The 17,358-nt window shown below is 44.2% G+C and overlaps 1 protein-coding gene across 2 annotated transcripts in view; it reads left to right on the forward strand.

Moving 5' to 3' along the window:
* FBLN1 (fibulin 1) overlaps nt 1–17,358 on the forward strand; it is a 96,681-nt gene that overhangs the window by 11,324 nt on the left and 67,999 nt on the right. For both annotated transcript variants that reach the window (XM_015405443.1, XM_015405444.1), the window contains exons 2-3: nt 8,756–8,855; nt 14,001–14,133. In XM_015405443.1, the coding sequence (XP_015260929.1) occupies nt 8,756–8,855; nt 14,001–14,133 (233 nt within the window). The remainder of the gene's footprint in view (nt 1–8,755; nt 8,856–14,000; nt 14,134–17,358) is intronic.

Consider the following 17,358-nt stretch of genomic DNA (forward strand, 5'->3'; position numbering starts at 1 on the left):
ATTGGATTTATACCCCACCCTTCACTTGGAGTCTCAGAGCGGCTTACAAACTCCTTTCCCCTCCCCTCCCCACAACAGACACCCTGTGAGGTGGGTGGGGCTGAGAGAACTCTGACACATGGTGCTCTTTTGGAACAGCTGTGCCAGAGCTTGTGACTGACCCAAGGTCACATCAGCAGGTGCAAGTGGAGGAGTGGGGAATCAAACCCAGTTCTCCCAGATTAGAGTCAGCGCGCTTAGCCACTACACCAAACTGAGGCCCACCAGTGAAGTGTTTGAAGTGTTTGAACCTAGGACAAAAAGGAATTCGCCTTTTATAACTTCTGCCCGCTTAGGTGAAAACCTCCTCCCGCCTCCATTCAGAAGTAGGAATACTGCCCCTCGTGGAAGATGCTCTGAGCTCTGCCAATGAGATCCCTTGGCATGCAGTCCACAGCTCCCCAAAATCAGGTTTTATGATGCCCATTCATCAGTTCCTTTGGCAGGTAGGCCAAATGGCTTGTTTTCCTGCTGCCAAGTTGTTTTCTCAGAATCTTCCCTCTTGGAAAAATAAACAGTTGCCATGGTTTCAGGGTACTGATTATGACAGTAGGATAGATCCAAGTGGTCAGCCATATTGGTCTGAAGCAGTAGAACAAATTTAGAGTTCAGTGGCACCTTTAAGACCAACAAAGTTTTATTAAAGGTATGAGCTTTCGTGTGCATGCACACTTTTTCAAACAGTACGATGTTAGTGACAAAGAGAATCAGAATACTGGCAAATGCACACTTGGGCTGCTTCCCACGGACCACCAGAAGGGGGGGGGACTCTTGATCATCAGAGTTCTGTAGGGTTCCCAAGTACTTACCACGATACGACGGGGGACACATGCTCCCCAGCCAGAACATTCCTCTCTGTAACGCACCATGCCCGCCAGGAAGTGACACTGGGTGACGCTCTGGCAATGGGGCTGAAAACTCGAGTTTTCAGCCCCATTGCCAGAGCATCGCCCGGCGTTACTTCCTGGTGACGGCATGGTGTGGCGCGTCTGTTGTCCCCGCGGGAATGATCCTGGGAAGACATCTGTGTCCCCCGCCAAATCACAGTAAGTACTTGGTAAGCCTGGAGTTCTGTGAACTGCATTGGGGAACCCCAAGGCAGGTTACCAACCTCTACATGGGGCTGGAGATTTCCCAACTGGTCTCTATGCTACAGCGATGTGTTGCCCTGGAGGAAATGCCCAGCTTCAGATGAAGGAGACTATGGCAACACATCTGAGCTCCCTCTCTAAACTCTGATCTTGGCAGGCACTATCCCCAGACCTCCAAGAATTTCCAGTCTGGAGTTCTCAACCATACCCAAAAAGGGCCCTGAGCCTTACATTTGATATTAATCTTTATCAGGGCTTTTTTTGTAGAAAAAGGCCAGCAGGAACTCATTAGCACAATAGGCCACACCTAACAGCAGAAACTCATTAGCATATTAGGCCACATCCCTGACAGTGCCGCTCATTAGCATAATAGGCCACACCCCATGCCTTCCTTTGGCTTGCCCAGGCAAACCTCCCCTTGAAGGGAAGGGAGGACAGTTTAAACTGCCTTCCCTTGGCGCCCCTTGGCTGTGAGGAGTCCAGGCAAGTTGGCCCTTGGAGGGGAGGGGAAGCAGTTTAAACTGCCTTCCCTTGGCTTGGGTGTAGTGGGTGTGGCCAATTCTGAAGCCAGCAGAAACTTCGTTCCTGTGCATTAAAAAAACCCAAAAATAGCCCTGATCTTTATGATGTTACCATCTAATGTTATCTTAGTTAATCATGTACAATTTTAGTTAGTTAATCTGCCAGAGAAAAAGAACTGATCTAAATTAAAGAAGTATATTGTCTTGATATTGTACACCCATATCATAGCAGAATTATCTCAGAATAGGCTGTGCTTTCTCACACGAGAGGGAATGTCCCTGTATGCAGTTTCTGCATGCAGTTGTAGTTAAAAGAGTTAAAAATTAAAACCTACTGCCTGACTAACCAGGGGCACCTTTTTAGTTGACCAAAACATTTTCAATAGATTAAACTAACTGAATAATTCTCTAATTGCCTAGTCACAGCCCTGTGTTTTCTTATTTATGAAACTTTCTTGGGTTTGTTCAACAATATAAGGAAAGACTGAAATTACTGTACTGCTGCATTAGTACAAACTACAGATGTCTGCAGTTTCTTGCGTCTAGACTTTTATCTCATCCAAAATAGCAAACTGAGGATACTTGATACGTTAGCAGAAATCATCTAGGAAAGTCTGATGTAACATTTGCTTTGGGACATTAATAATCTTGTAATTGTAAAAAAGAGAGAGAGAGAGAGAGAGAGGCTCTAATACTGATCGCTGCCATTTTCCAAATGACACTGTTCTGAGCTCCTCGAACTTTTAATCCAGTGTTAGAGAAATCCCTCCAACCACAAGTCTTGCCATCTTGTAAGGCCGAAGAAAATGTTTGAAAAACAAAGCCTTAAATTATGGGCTTTCCTTCTCTTCTCTTGCACTTTAGCAACCTAATACAAAGATTCCGTGCACCCTTTTTGCCTGACACCTTATTTTTTACGAGCAGGGAAATGTTTAAATATGGAAGAACATGCATAACTCTCCACGCAGTCTGAAATGTTACAGTCCAGGCACAGCTTTCAGTGGGAACTTGGCCCTTGGTGTGCTTCTGGATATATCAGTGTTGGCTCAGAGTTCAGCTGTACCCTTTCCAGATTTGGTTTGCATTGGGCTTTTGCCACTTCAGTTACTGGAATGAAGAGAAAGAGGTTAATGGCACCTAAAATGTTATGACTACTAGAAAAGGAGAGAACCTTTGCTAGTCCCAAAAGTTAGTATAAATACTTTTTTTGATAAAAGCAAGGGTGAGGGATATTATAGTTGTAGTTCCTGCAATGGCAGGGGTGGACTAGATGACCCTGGTAGATGACCCCCCCCGGGTGACCCCTCCAGCTCTGAGATTAAATAAAGAACGGTTGTGTGATCTGCCAGTTGCTTTCTGCTTGTTCCCAATGTTCCTGTTAACCTGAAGAAAGTTGGGGGAGGCACATAGGAAGTGTATATTTTACTGGACCCTTTGCTGCTGCCAGGATTTGCTCAGGCTTTCTTCCAAAATGACCCCAAAGGTGGCCTGAGAGAAAGAAAGATGGAGCAAGGCCCTGGGCCTACGGAAGTCAGGCAAGCTTCCAGAAGACATCATATCAGATCCAGACGAATCTATGCTGTTGGGGATCTATGCTGTTGGGTGGAGCAGTGAAACGACTTAATATGCAGATTGGGAGGAGTGTTTGTCATGAGTGACTGGGGAAAAACAACATCATCCTGGGTTGGGGTGGAGCATGAGGCCTAGTCATTTGGTCTCTCCAAGGACTGGATTGCTGAAAGGCCTCAGCTGAAGAGGCTTTTGTCTGGTGCGGGCCCTCCCTTGATGGGCATCAGTCACTTCTCCTGGAGGAGGTGAGCCCCCGGAGCATCTGTCTTTGAACTGAAGCTGACTTCTTCTCTCGTCGGTTGGTGAGGAGGGAGGCCCTGAGAACTCCCCTTCCCACTGGAGGCCTGCTGCCGAGGGACTGCGGCCGGACCAGCTCCAACGAGGAAAGAGTACTTCCGGGACACTGGCTACTGGACCTTTGGTTTGGGAAGGGAAAGGAGTTTGGGGGTGGGGAGTACCATGCCCTGTGGGCAGAACTGTATTTTCCTTGTCGTAATAAATAGCTACATTGCTGAAGCCAAGGTGTGTCAGTGGGAGGGGGGGGCTTTAAGAAAGAGCTGAAACCTTGAACATGCCGTTGTTTCCGACGCCTGGGTGACACAAAGATGCCGTGAAAGATGTCCCCCTACCTCCACTGTTTATTTTTAACTTCCAGACTGAAGAGGAGTTAATTCCTTGTAACTTCTCCATTTTCTCCTCACAACAGCCCTTGGAGGTAGGTTAGGCTGAGGGTTCATGATTGACCCAAGGTCACTCGGTAAGCTTCCATGGCAGAGTGGGGGATCTGAACCAGTTCTTCTAGTCCAACACCTGAACCACTATTTTGCTGGCTCTCACAAACCACTGGGAAACTGGCTGTAAAGATCAAGATTAACCTACCAATCCATAAAAGCAGGCCACACTGTGGTTCTACCCTCACCTAGAGTTGCCAGGTCTTACCTGGCTGCCGGCAGGGATGCTCCTGCCCGGTCTCTGGATCTTCACACACGCACGCTGTGATAACATCACCTGGAAGTGACATCATCACATTGTGCATGTTGTGCAGGGGATGCTCTAGCATTTGGGCAAAAACCTCTATGGTCACCATGCAGTTTTAACCCAAATGCTAGAGCATCTGCCCTGCAGTGTGCCTGGCGTGGTGACATCATCGTGATGGGGCTCACCACCAACCAGCTGGCCAGTGGCGGATTGGGCTCCTCGAAAATGGGGGAACTCCTGCCCCCGTTGGGGGGATGGCAATCCTATGTCTCACCCCATGGTTGCAGAACCTGAATATGCTTTTTATTGACATAAGTAGTCAAAGACCAGTATGTAAAAGATAGGCCCCGGTCACACAGGCCAGATAACATGGGGGGGAGGCGTGGCTGTTCGCCCCGGAGCAATATAAAGCGCGGTAGCCCGATCACACGGTCCCCCGAGTCTCCGTGCTTAGGCTGTTAGCTGGCGATCACATGGCGATGCTGCAGCGTGGCAAAGAACTGGCGCGGCACGATCACGCAAGCGTTTCGCATTTGTGCGCATGCGCAGTTCCGCAGAGCAGCACTGCTTTCAGTTTCATGGGGGGATGGCAACCCTATGGCTCACCCCATGGTTGCAGAACCTGAATATGCTTTTTATTGACATAAATAGTCAAAGACCAGTATGTAAAAGATAATCAAGTAATAAAAATAATACACTTTCTTTAAATATACAGCCAGAAGGAAGAGTCGCAACTGTGCAGGAACATTAATTTGGACTGCAGAGTTTTTTGTGAGCATTCAGAATGTTACCAAATCCTCCCTTTCTACATACACACACAGAGGAAAGGAAAAAGGTTTGAAACTGAATTGTGTAAAAGGAAAATAATTACAAAGCATCCATTTTCATTTGAATTTTTAGATCAACCAGGTCCATTCCGATCTCCACAGTTTTCAGAGGCACCCAAAAGATTGTCTACAGTCAACTGGGATGTGACACCCCAAATGTTGCTCCTTTTGACTTGATAGTGCACCATCTCCAATTACTTTCCAGTTTTAAAAATATAAAGTTTAGTTTGTTTTTGTGCTGCTGCTGCTCTCACCCTTATTGATGGAGCTGGGGTACGGAGTGGTAATAAACGCTTCGCTTTTATATTTTTAAGAGGCTCTCGTTTTTAGTACACGACTGAATAGTTTGGAAATTCACAAGGAGGCATGAGATGCTTTTCCTTAAGATTACTGACTTGCAGCTGCCAGTTCAAGCATAAGAAGCAGAAAGCTCAGATGGAGGAGGTATCAGTAGCTGTAGCTAAGGTAGGCACAGAAGTGGCAGCTCATGGCAGTAGAGAAGCGACCCATTCCTTTGTGAGAGCCAGTTTGGTGTAGTAGTTAAGTGCGCAGACTCTAATCTGGGAGAACCGGGTTTGATTCCCCACTCCTCCACTTGCTCCTGCTGGATGACCTTGGGCAAGCCATAGTTCTGATAAGAGCTGTCCTTGAAAAAGAGCAGTTTCTGTCAAGAACTCTCTCAGCCCCACCTACCTCACAGGGTGTCTGTTGTGGGGAGGGGAAGGGAAAGGAGTTTGTAAGCCGCTCTGAGACACCTTTGGGTAGTGAAGGGCGGGGTATAATTCCAATCTCTTCTTCTTCTTCGGGCTTCCCATATGTTGTCAGTTCCAGCTGTGACTTACCTCATTGGCTAGAACAAAGGGGAGCACTACATAAATTTGGTCAAAAACTGTTTGCATGTTTTGCCTTCTAGCTCCGGATCTAGAAGACCTAAATACTTGGGTTTTTTAAAGGTTAAAGCTGGGAATCTGGGCTAGCAAATGAGCTAAAAGGGTGCAGCTGACATGATGCTCAGATCCTGAGGGAAACCCAAGCATCCAGGCAGTATGGCAGCTCCAGTTTTCATGGATACGGAATGATTCTTAATTTAGTCTGGAGGTGTCCCTGGATCAAGTTAGAACTCCTGATTGACATTATCTCGCTTACACCAGAAGCCTGCAGGTGGATTGAAGACCATACAGCTCCATCATAAGTATAATTACTCAGGAGATAGTTCGACTGTATTTGGGATTTATTCTCAGATAAGTATGCATAGGATTTCACAAAACCAAAATAGGACCCACAGTAAGTAGGAAATACCAAAAATCAGCAAATACCGTGCTACAAACGATTATAAAATATCTCAAATAATTTTTATATATATATTTTCTTTTATATTTTTACAATTTATTCACCATATATTATTTATCTTATAAGCCTTAATACATAAAAAGAATCATATATCAAAACATCTAAGTATCGTCTCTTAATATATCACAAAAGATATTGCACAATCCTCCTTAATTATACAAAAGTTTTAAGAGGGAGGATTCCTTTAAGTCTATTTTGAATAAGTGCTCAGTCTTTCTCCAACAGAGGTCCAGATATCCTCCTGTTTCAGTGTCTTCCTCAGGGAGTTCAACAGACATTTCCAAGCACAAGGTTGCCAAATACCAAAATATTTATCCAAATTTTTCAATGAACGCTGCAAAAAGTCTCTCTTAGTGAGCTCAAAGCTTCCTCCAAAGTGAAAAGCACGTTCAGTCTCTCCTTAACCTTGCATAGTTGGGCATATATCTGGAAATAAAACAAAAATGCTGTTAATAATCACCTTAATCGCGATTGCTAGAATAACCATAGCACAGAAATTGAAGGATAATTCAGGCCCAACTTTAACTACCTGGCAAAATAAAGTTTGGGAACACTTTGTTTATGGTAAGATTTCTTCTCAAAATATTATTACAAATATAGAAAGTTATCAGAAAACCTTTCAGGTGGTTTGGTTCCCAGTGGTTGGATAACTTATAGAGGGGGGAATCATCTTGAAAAATAAACATTACCAGAGCTTGCTATACTTTTAAAGCATTTGTTTAAGAAGATGTTGTATTATCTCAAATTGCTTTGTAAAGATTGATGATATTTTTATTCACTGTTAGAACCTTCTTGATTATTCTTGTATGTATAACACTATGGCTACTGTATTAGAAAATAATAAAAAATATTTGTTAAAAAAAAATCCTGAGTATTTCCTGGAAGGCCAGATACTGAAGCTGAAGCTCAAATACTTTGGCCACCAAATGAGAAGGGAACATTCACTGGAGAAGACCCTGATGCTGGGAAAGATTGACGGTAAAAGAAGAAGGGGATGGCAAAGGATGAGATGGTTAGACAGTGTTATCGATGCAATAAACATGAAATTAAGCAAACTCCGGGGGATGGCGGAAGACAGGAGGGCCTGGCATGATGTGGCTCATGGGGTCACGAAGAGTTAGACTCGATTGTGAGACTGAACAACAACAACAATGCAGGCCATCTAGTCCAACCCCCTGCTCAATGTAGGATCAGCCTACAGCATCCCTGACAAGTGTTTGTCCAGACACTGTTTAAAGACTGCCAGTGAGGGGGAGCTCACCACCTCCCTGGGCAGCTGATTCCACGGTTGCACAACTCTTACTATAAAAACGTTTTTCCTAATATATTTGCATGTAGGCAAACCTGGCCTCTTTCATATAATTTCTGCAGTAGTTCTGGAACTTGCTAGAAAGAGGTAGGTACGAGCTCTGTTCTGGAAATGCTTCAGCCCCAGTTGGATTCCAATTTTCTTGCCAGTTTCTGATCTCTGCCTTGTTGATAAAACATGCTAAAAGATGCCGGTTGGTGCTCATGTGTGACTTCTCTAGTGTTAAGAGCTCAAGTGCGCTTTTTATTCTGGGATGTGTACAAGTAAGTGTAGCAAAGCACCTTTTTGTTTGGTTTTCTGCTTATTACACGTCAAGTTAGAGTGACTCATTTATGCAGTCTAATGTTCCAGCCATGTGGTGAACTTCTCTGCTTGAAGCATCCTGGGCATGGAATGCTGTTGCTCATTAACATTTGGCCATTGTTCACAAATAATATGAAGTCCAAACGACTGAGGGTACTGTCTGCACACGGGGGACTTAATCCCTCGGACTTCAATAGGATTTAAGTATTTATTCGTGCTGAGAATTGGAGCCGTGTTTAACTTGTTTCAGCTATTTTTTTTCCTCTGGGTATTTTTTTCCCTCAGGAAAAAAAATCTGCCAGCTGTATATTTAATTTTCCATTATTTATATTATTCAGTTTTTAACACTGTACTTATGCACCTGTCGGGTTTAAAAGTTTTTCTTCAAGTGTGTTTTCACAGGAACAATCGTTTCCAGAGCAAGGTTGTTAGATAGGAGAGCATCTCTTAACTGAAGGACATTTCTACTCCAGTAGGCACATCCACTGGCATATCTCTGGAGACATGCCGGGTTCTTTTTGACTCAGAAGTGGTCCAACAGTGGGATCCTGGACAAAGCAAAATTTTCTGCCCCTCATTCACTCCGTAAAGTAGTTGGCAGTTGGTTCAGGAGAGACAAAAATAGTCCTATCAAAACCATTCCTGTTTCTCATAAGAAACAGGTCATGGAAGGGAGACAGAAGAGCAAAAAAGTGAATGGAGTGGTAACTGGATTCTCTCAATACTGTTTGCTGGGCGTCTAACACAAGCTGCTTTTTCTTTCTGCAGAAACTTCAGTGGAGAGCTGCTGCGCAAGTGGATACGAATGGGCGAGTCAGAAAAGAGACTGCAGCTCTCTGCCCTTGAATCTCGACTCCAGAGAATGCAGGTATTCTTCAACTCCATTTGGTGGCCTGTTGTTATTAGCAACAGACGGAATGTTCCTGGGCTTACATCATTTGGTTTGGAAGTCTGATGACCTGGATTCTGTCTTACCTCCTTTTGCAGTTTCCCATGTTTCCTTGGGCATGTTATTCTCCTACACTGGCTTGGGACTCGCTTACATGTCACTACTTACTAGAAGGTTGAGTCACCTGATCTGATCAGAGACCAGGACTCCTCTCTCTGTTTTCAGATGTGCAGTTGTAAATGGCTTGGCTTGATTTTTTTTAAACATGGAATGTGTTTTGTAATCGTATCTATCACTACTTTCTGAATTTTTGCATTTATGTTGGCTCCAAAAATCAAACTCCTACGTGGAGCAGTTGACAGATAAAATTTGTTTCTTTCGAAGTTGCTTGAATAATTTTTTTAATTACATGGAGAGAGGGAAACCATATGTCTTAATCACTGTCTGGGAGCCAAAACCCTTATGAAGCAAGTTCTTATTTTGCTGATGGACATGTTATTTCTATACAGACCTTCATGACTTGTCAAGACAATGACAGTGCAACTTTCTGCAGAGTTGCACTCTGCTAAATCCATCGAAATGGGTAACTCTGTTTAGGATTGATTCAGGTGGGCTAGCCGTTTTGGTCTGAAGCAGCAGAATGAAGTTTGAATCCAGTGGCACCTTTAAGTAGGCTTCCCAAGTCCCCCTGGGGGGCGGGGAAAACCCCGCCCCAGAGGCCCGTTCCCCGCCACCGGCAGATCGGGCCCTGGGGGGAACCCCACCCCGACGTGTGCGTCACCCGGAAGTGACGCGACCATGGTGGGCACGCTGGGGGCGGGGCCACTGTCATCCGAGGGAAAACTCTATGGTTTTCCCTCGGATGGTCGTGGTCCCGCCCCCAGCATGCTCGGCGTCCTAACGTCACATTCTCCACATTATGACCTGGTTTCTTTCATGGGAGTGGAACCTGGCTCTGGCTTGTATCACTCTGTACTGCAGGTGGGAGCACAACATGACTGGATGTTTCTCCACTGGATGAGTTCCTCGTTTCCTCACTGTCTTCCTCTCTCTCTCGCCTGTTTTTTTTTTTTTGAGCCCCCCAGAGGGGATTTTTTATTATTTTTTTATATCACTACAAAAACTATAACAGAAGAAATAGGAAGGGAAACTACATTTATGGGATAAAGTAAAGAACCCACTACTAACTAAAAACCCAAGAGAGGAGATCCTCCTACTAGCTTAATTACATCAAGTCTTCCCATCATTAATCCCATTACAAACTGAGTCAAACATTTAAAATACTTTTCCTTTAAAGCTTAAAATTTAACTGTCTAAAAACAGTACCCCCAATCATCCCATTTCAAAGTTCTCAAAGGCATAATTCAGAGTCCTTCAGCCTTTACTTCTCCTTTCCCCTTCTCTTCCGTAACTTATAAGGACTTTTTGAGGCTGCTGCCCCTTGCTCTGCCAGAGAGTCCTCTCCGGAAGAACCCGAGTCTAGCTCGCCACTGGACTTGCTGTCCTCTTCTTTTTTACCGTCCTCTGACTTTCCCAACTGGACTCTTAGAAATTCTTGAGCTGTCAGAACACAGTCAATCTATTCTTTTTTATCCTTAATCTTGAAAGTGACGCCTTCTGGAAATAACCATTTATATCCAATTGAATTTGTCTGAAGAAAAAGCACAAGTTCTTTATACTTCTTTCTCCGTTGTCTTACTTCAAATGGAATGTCTTTTAATACTCTGATAGTATTCTCTCCCACTTTCAGGGATGTCTCTCGCCTGTTTTTGATAGCACACATTGATAGGCAGATTGGGGGAATGGGAACATAGGACTTAGAAACAAAATGAAGTTCAGTTTCAGGCTTACTCCAAACTTAGAACAGCTGTTACATCTCCCTTATGAAAATAAGCTGCATGTTCCAAAGTTCGTAGCTGAAAGCTAACAGTGCGCTTCTGGGGGTGTGTGCAGAGCTAGGAGTGGAGTGCAGAGGTCAGATGGGAGGCAGATTTGCATCACTTGTACAACCAAGAATATTGGTGTTTTCAGAAAACAATGCCCTTTTTCCACCGATGTACCACTTTCACAGTATAGTCCTAAGAAACATCCTTTTAAGCCTGTTAATGGACTTGGAAGGGTGTAACTGTCTAACATTGCACTGTTAATTTTATAAATCTTTATCCTATTATCCTAGGTTTCAGTTTATTGCCTTTAGCCATAGGCCATTACAATGACAGGACAATATAACAATAACATCTGTATAAACTTCTAAAACCAGAAGAATTAAAAACTAAGTTAGGACACAATAAAACATTATAATAATTCCATCTCTCCCAACCAGACTTCTGTTGGTAATCAAGCTATGGTACTGCTACTGTTTTCTTCCGGATTTTCTTTGCAGCAAGGGCGAAGAGGGCCACCTTGTATGAAATCTCAACCTCTACATCTGCTAGTAGAACTAGAATTTTTTCAGTTTCTGTTCTAGTACCTAAGGAGGCCAAGATTGGGTCTAGAAATTTCTTCCTAGGTAGACAGAATAACAGGTCCACGCGGGCAGAGACGCTGGGCAACAGGCGTGTTGGTATAACGGCCTTCAAGCATTGCTGATTGCATTGACTGGAAGACCTAGGTAGTAATGTCGGACTATCATATAGTATGTATCTTAATCAGAGTATATATCTTTTACTATATATTTTAAAATATTTTGAAAAGCAAAAAAGAGGACATATTTCCTGACCACTTCAAACAAATGATCACTGTGACAAATCTCATTTTAAATGCCCCTACTATTTAAGTTGTGGGAATTGCTACTAACTAGGAATATTCCTAACCTTCCAACCCAAAAAGAGGACATTTTCATCAGTTTTTTAAAAAGAGCCCAAAAGAGGACAGGCACCAAAAATAGAGGACATGTTCAATAAAAAGAGGACATCTGGTAACCCTGTCTTAATGGTAGCCTTTCGATATTGCATCAGAACTAGATTTTACACATTTGTAAAAAACAATAAAAACATTTTGGCATGATGTAGTCATTTAAGAAATGAGGTTTTAAATCTTCTTTGGTGTCAGATTTTTTTTAGATTGTCCATTTCTCTATTTCTGTATCTGAAGAGCAGAGAAGTTTGGGGTTTTTTATTCAAGGCAAGACTGGACATGCCTTGAAGTAGCTCCCTTGTTGCCAGTTAGAAGGGGACTCTCTATGGACACGTGAAGCTGCCGTATACTGATTCAGAATATTGGTCCAACTTGGTCCAGTATTGTCTACTTAGGCCCCGGTCACACGGGAGGATTTGCCCCGCAGGAAGGACGGATCAGGGGCGCATCAAGCGGGTGCGATTATACCGCAACATCTGGGAAGCGGTGTGCACCCGTCCCTGATCCGTCCCTTCCAGCCAAAAACCTGCCGCAAAAAGGTAGCACCAAAAGAGTACTACCTACCTGTTGATGCGCAGCACGGGCCGGCGTCTGATCGCCGACGCGCCCGTCTCCCTGCAGCATATGGAGGCCATGTAGAACTGCGCATGAATGCGCAGCGGGCTTGCCTCGCTCACCGATCTGTGGCTTCCCCCTGGCACCTGATCATGCCAGGAAGCAACTGCGCGGCGGCTCGGGGAATCTGTCTGATCCTGCCGCCGCGTTTCTCTTTTGATGTGGCTCATAAAAGCCGCACTTCAGCCGCACCTTTTCCCCCAGTGTGACCGGGGCCTTAGACTGGCAGTGGCTCACAGGGTCTCAGGCAGAGGTATTTCATATTACCTCCTACCTGATCCTTATCTGGAGATGCCAGAGATTGAACCTGGGATGGGACCTTCTGCATACCAAGCAGATGCTCTACCACTGCGCCACAGCCCCTCCCCTACAGGGGAAAGTAACCAAGCTGCTTATCGCTTTCTGCTTCCCTCTGCAACCTAGTACTACAACACTCCCCCCTCCCCATTGAAGCTCTTTTCCCATTTTGCAGGGAAAAAGTGATATCTCATCCCATACCTGTATTACTGCCAAAGTTCTAGTTTGGTAACAACTGCAAGAGAATCATGAATAGAAGATCATGCACGGCAACAAGGGCAGCTGTGAAAAATTAACTATGAAAACATGGGTTGATACATGACAATTGGCATTATTTTAATTAAACAAACTTCAGTATCTATTCATGTAAACAAATTCATATAAACAAATCATTCCATGCATATCAATATCATATCCAGAATTTCAGAAATCATTCCAAAACCACATAAAATAGGTAGGCTCAGATCTAAATGACTATTCCAATAAAGTGCACAGTGCCAATGAGTTATAATGCTTGTTAAGCCTTATTATAAATCATCTTTCATAAGATGGTTACTGACAAATTATGGAATGATGGATGCAGTGTTCCCTCTAAGCTGTGGAGTCCTGTGAGGAAAAATTCTACTTTGTGAGCTACTGGCATTAAAGCTGTGAGCAAGCGATTTGGCTCCTGCATAAATTAGTTTGCTCTGGAGCCCTCCTTCCTGAGTTGAGACAAAAATGTGTGAGCCAGAGGCTAAAAAACTGTGAGCTAGCTCACACTAACTCAGCTTAGAGGGAACACTAGATGGATGTTAGTTTCAGTCTTCAAAGGTCTCAATAACTTTCAAGGGTGCCGTCATTCCATTCTCCAATGGAGCCTGCCAGCCTTGGTATCCGTTTCCCACAAAGCTTCTTCAAGGCAGAACAGAACGAAGCCCTGTGTATCCATCTCAAGCCATATCACACAGTCCAGTCAACCATAATACTCCAAAAATACTCATAAGACAATATCTTACAGGCACGCAATTAAAATTTTCTAGTTTGGTGCATGCCTCTTACTTTTCTATGAGTGGGGGGGAGGGTCTCTTTTCATTATAGGCAAGAATTCGGGCCTACACTTGAGGTGAAGTTAGTTTAGCCCATGAAGAGCTGTGCCCCATTTCTCTGATGCACATTGTTAAATGAGGAATTAAATATATTACTTTGGGAAAGCCAAAATGGCTGGATAGGATATTCTCAGCCATATTCTTTGCTTCTCTACCATAGACATCAGGTGGGCCAGATAAAAGGAACTGGATTTGGGCTTAGGGCGGACATGGCTGTGAGAACGGGAGGGCTGTCTTGCGTGCTGAGCCTGGGATTCTCTCGTTCTAGCATCGCTCAGGAGCAGTGCTGTCTCAGTCATGTGGAGGAGCGGCACTGTACCGCTGGGATCGCTCTCGCCAGCAAGCAAGAAGGCTGCGAGTCGCACGAAGGTAATTCTACCTATGAAGACAAAATTGTGAAGGTGAGACTTGGGAGGCGGTGCTGTTTGATAAGTTTGTCTTCTTGAATGAAGAATTGTTCTTCACAGTCCTACTGCAGTGCTCTGTCTTCCTTTAGCCTCCTGTTGTGGCTTCCAGACTGTGTTCTGCAACCCTGGATTGCCTTTGAAGCGTTTTGGCAAGGCACTTTGCTACCGATTTTCACTTGCAATATGTTGTGGCAAGGGTGTGTCTGTGATTAATCTGTTCTACACTCTCGGTTCGCACATTTATTAACATTTTATATATTATTGTAATATTTATACCCTGCCTCTCCTACAGAGCAGAGGCAGCAGTGAGGCTTTAGGGCTTGGCTAGTGCCTCACATGGACTGAATGTGTGTGTTTGGTACGTTCTCTCAGACCAATTTCACACAAGAGCTGCGCCACGGTCGCGCCTCCCTTTGCCCTGCCTCTATTGGTCAATTTCCCACTCGAAGCCATGCGGCTGCATTTTGACCCGCGGCTTCGCCCGATTTCCCCCGCCATTTCGTGATCCTGTTTTTTGAGGATCATGAAACCATGGGGAAAATCGGGCAAAGCCGTGGGTCAAAATGCGGCTGCGCGGCTTCGAGTGGGAAATTGACCAATAGAAGCGGGGCAAAGGGAGTTGTCAGCTATGCTGCCATGGGGGTGGGGATGTTCTTTCAGTGTCTGTGTAAATTGCTTTCGCATTCTTTTCTCTCTGTTCTGTGCTGAAATGCTAATCTCCAAAGCCGTACAGGTGGTAATGTGTGTTGTCTGCCTTCAAGGCCAACCGTGGGAGCCACACAATTCCCAGCTTTGCCTAGTAACGCTTGCCGGCTCTAGCCCGCGCGTAACCGCGGCACAGCTCTTGTGTGAAATCCGTCTCTGATTCTCAGATTCTCCCATGTTTGTCTATAGTATTCACTTCAGTCAATGAGAGCCCTCGTGTGGCCAGGCTTAAAACATACGGTGAATAAATGGGGTGTTCGCTTCCGGGTTTTGTTGTTTTAAATTTTATTGAGCAATATAACAATATTACAAACTGACAATAGAATGGAGTGCAATCAACAAAGAACAGCAAAAGGTAAATACAAACACAGCTCCAAATATCACACACATCTTAACAGATATAAATTAGCATTAGAACCTTCAATATGGCATGAAAAGGAATAATTACAATTCATTCATTGTGAGCAGAGAGGAGAGATTTGATTCTTGTCTAGTATATAACAACTATTTGAGATGCCTGACCAATGCTTGTGTAACAAGGGGTACCATTTCCCTAGAAGACTGGGCTGATTTGAGGGACCTCTAGACTTATTTAAAGTGTTTGTAATCTCGTCCAGAATAAATAGGTCCCACAATTTTATGAACCATTCTTGCAGCGATGGAATTGATGTTGATTTCCAGTGTGAAGCAATAACACATTTAGCAGCAATTAACATTAACATAATAAGTTCTTGTTTTAGCTTGGGAGCATTGCAATGATCCCACAAATTGAGAAGGTACAGTTCAGGGGTCTTGGGAATCCAATAACTAGTGATCTTATGAATTTGGTCTTGTATTTGGGTCCAAAATTTACCAATCACTTCACAAGACCACCAGCCATGGAAATAAGTCCCTCGCTCACCACATCATCATCAGCAGACTGGAGACATAGTAGGGTTTGAGTGGGTTAGTTGTGCAGGAGTCAGGTACCAGCGAGAAACAAGCTTAAAGTTTTGCAATTGAATGTTCAAAGCTCTTGAGGTAGCGGGCAGTGAGTTCCAAATTTGGTTCCATTGATCTGCAGTAAACTCTTTATTTAAATCCGCATGCCAGGAAGATTGATATTAATGCCATCGTGTCACAGCTGATTTCAAGGCAAAGTATGAGCAGAGGTGGGTTTGCCATGGCCTGCCTCTGCACAGCAGTGCTAGACTTCTTCGTGGTCTCCTGTCCAAGTACTAACCAGGGCTGACTCTGCTTAGCTTCCAAGCACTGGTGATGATTGGATATTCAGATCAGGTTGATACGTGATAATGGGTTGATACATGACAATTGGCATTATTTTAATTAATTTATTTATACAAAATGTGTACCCTGCCTTTCTGCCCATTAGGGCTACGAAGTCGACTAACAGTTAAAACAAGCGTTTTAAAAACAGTTAAAACCCCAAGTAATACATGTATTTAAAAGCACAGGCAAACCTAGAGCAGGAAGGAGGGCCGTAAATATTATTTTTATTAGATTTGTCTCCCGCCCTCCCTGCGTAGTGGGCTCAGGGTGGGTTCCATCAAATATAATATACAAACAGTTAAAAACAGTTAAAATACGTCAGATAAAATACAGCAATAATTCCTATATAGCTAACCAAAGCCTCAACAAATGAGGTCGATCACAAATTTGGGTTCCAGATATTACACAGATCTGATCCACCGAAGGCGAGGCTCAATAGATAGTAGGAGTACACCTGCCATCTCAACTAAAAGCCTGGTGGAAAAGCTCCGTCTTACAGGCCCTGCAGAACTCTCATATGGGAGCTCATTCCACCAGATAGGATCCAGGGCCGAAAAAGCCCAGGCCCTAGCTGAGGCCAGATGGACATCCCTGGGGTAGGGGACCACCAGGAGATGCTGATGAGCCGTTCATAAAGCTCTTTGGGGCTCATAAGGGGAGAGGTGGTCTCACAAGGTATGCAGGCCCCTGGCCATATAGGGCTTTGAAGGTACGCACCAGGACCTTGAAACAGACCCGGTACAGATGACTGTAGTAGTCAGGTAGGTTTATAAGGGAGTAGGCAGTCCTTCAGGTATGCTTGCCCCAAATGATATAGGCAGGGCTTTTTTTGTAGAAAAAGTCCAGCAGGAACTCATTAGCATAATAGGCCACACCCCTGACTGCACTGCTCATTAGCATATTAAGCCGCATTCCCATGTTACCAGAAGTGTGGTCATCCAGCCACACCCACCTTTTGCTTGTTATTCTGTTTACCTTGTCTGTGGCCAAAACAAAACCAATAGAATCAGATAATGCGTATAAGATATTAAGATACCGAATACAGAATTCCAAACCATATTGCTATCAAACCAGCCCAAAACATTTGGTTAATGTACAAAGGCCAACTTGAACAATTTGGCCTTGCACACCCTGCTAAGCATGCAAGTCCTGCAGGGCACGGGTGTCATCAGAGAGTGCCTTCCAATCACAACAGCAGTTTCTCTCCTCTGAGTGGTCCCAATTACATAAATGGATTAGAAGTTT

This window comes from Gekko japonicus, unplaced genomic scaffold (genome assembly GCF_001447785.1).
Source record: "Gekko japonicus isolate JY-2015 unplaced genomic scaffold, Gekko_japonicus_V1.1 scaffold1628, whole genome shotgun sequence".
NCBI lineage: Eukaryota > Metazoa > Chordata > Lepidosauria > Squamata > Gekkonidae > Gekko > Gekko japonicus.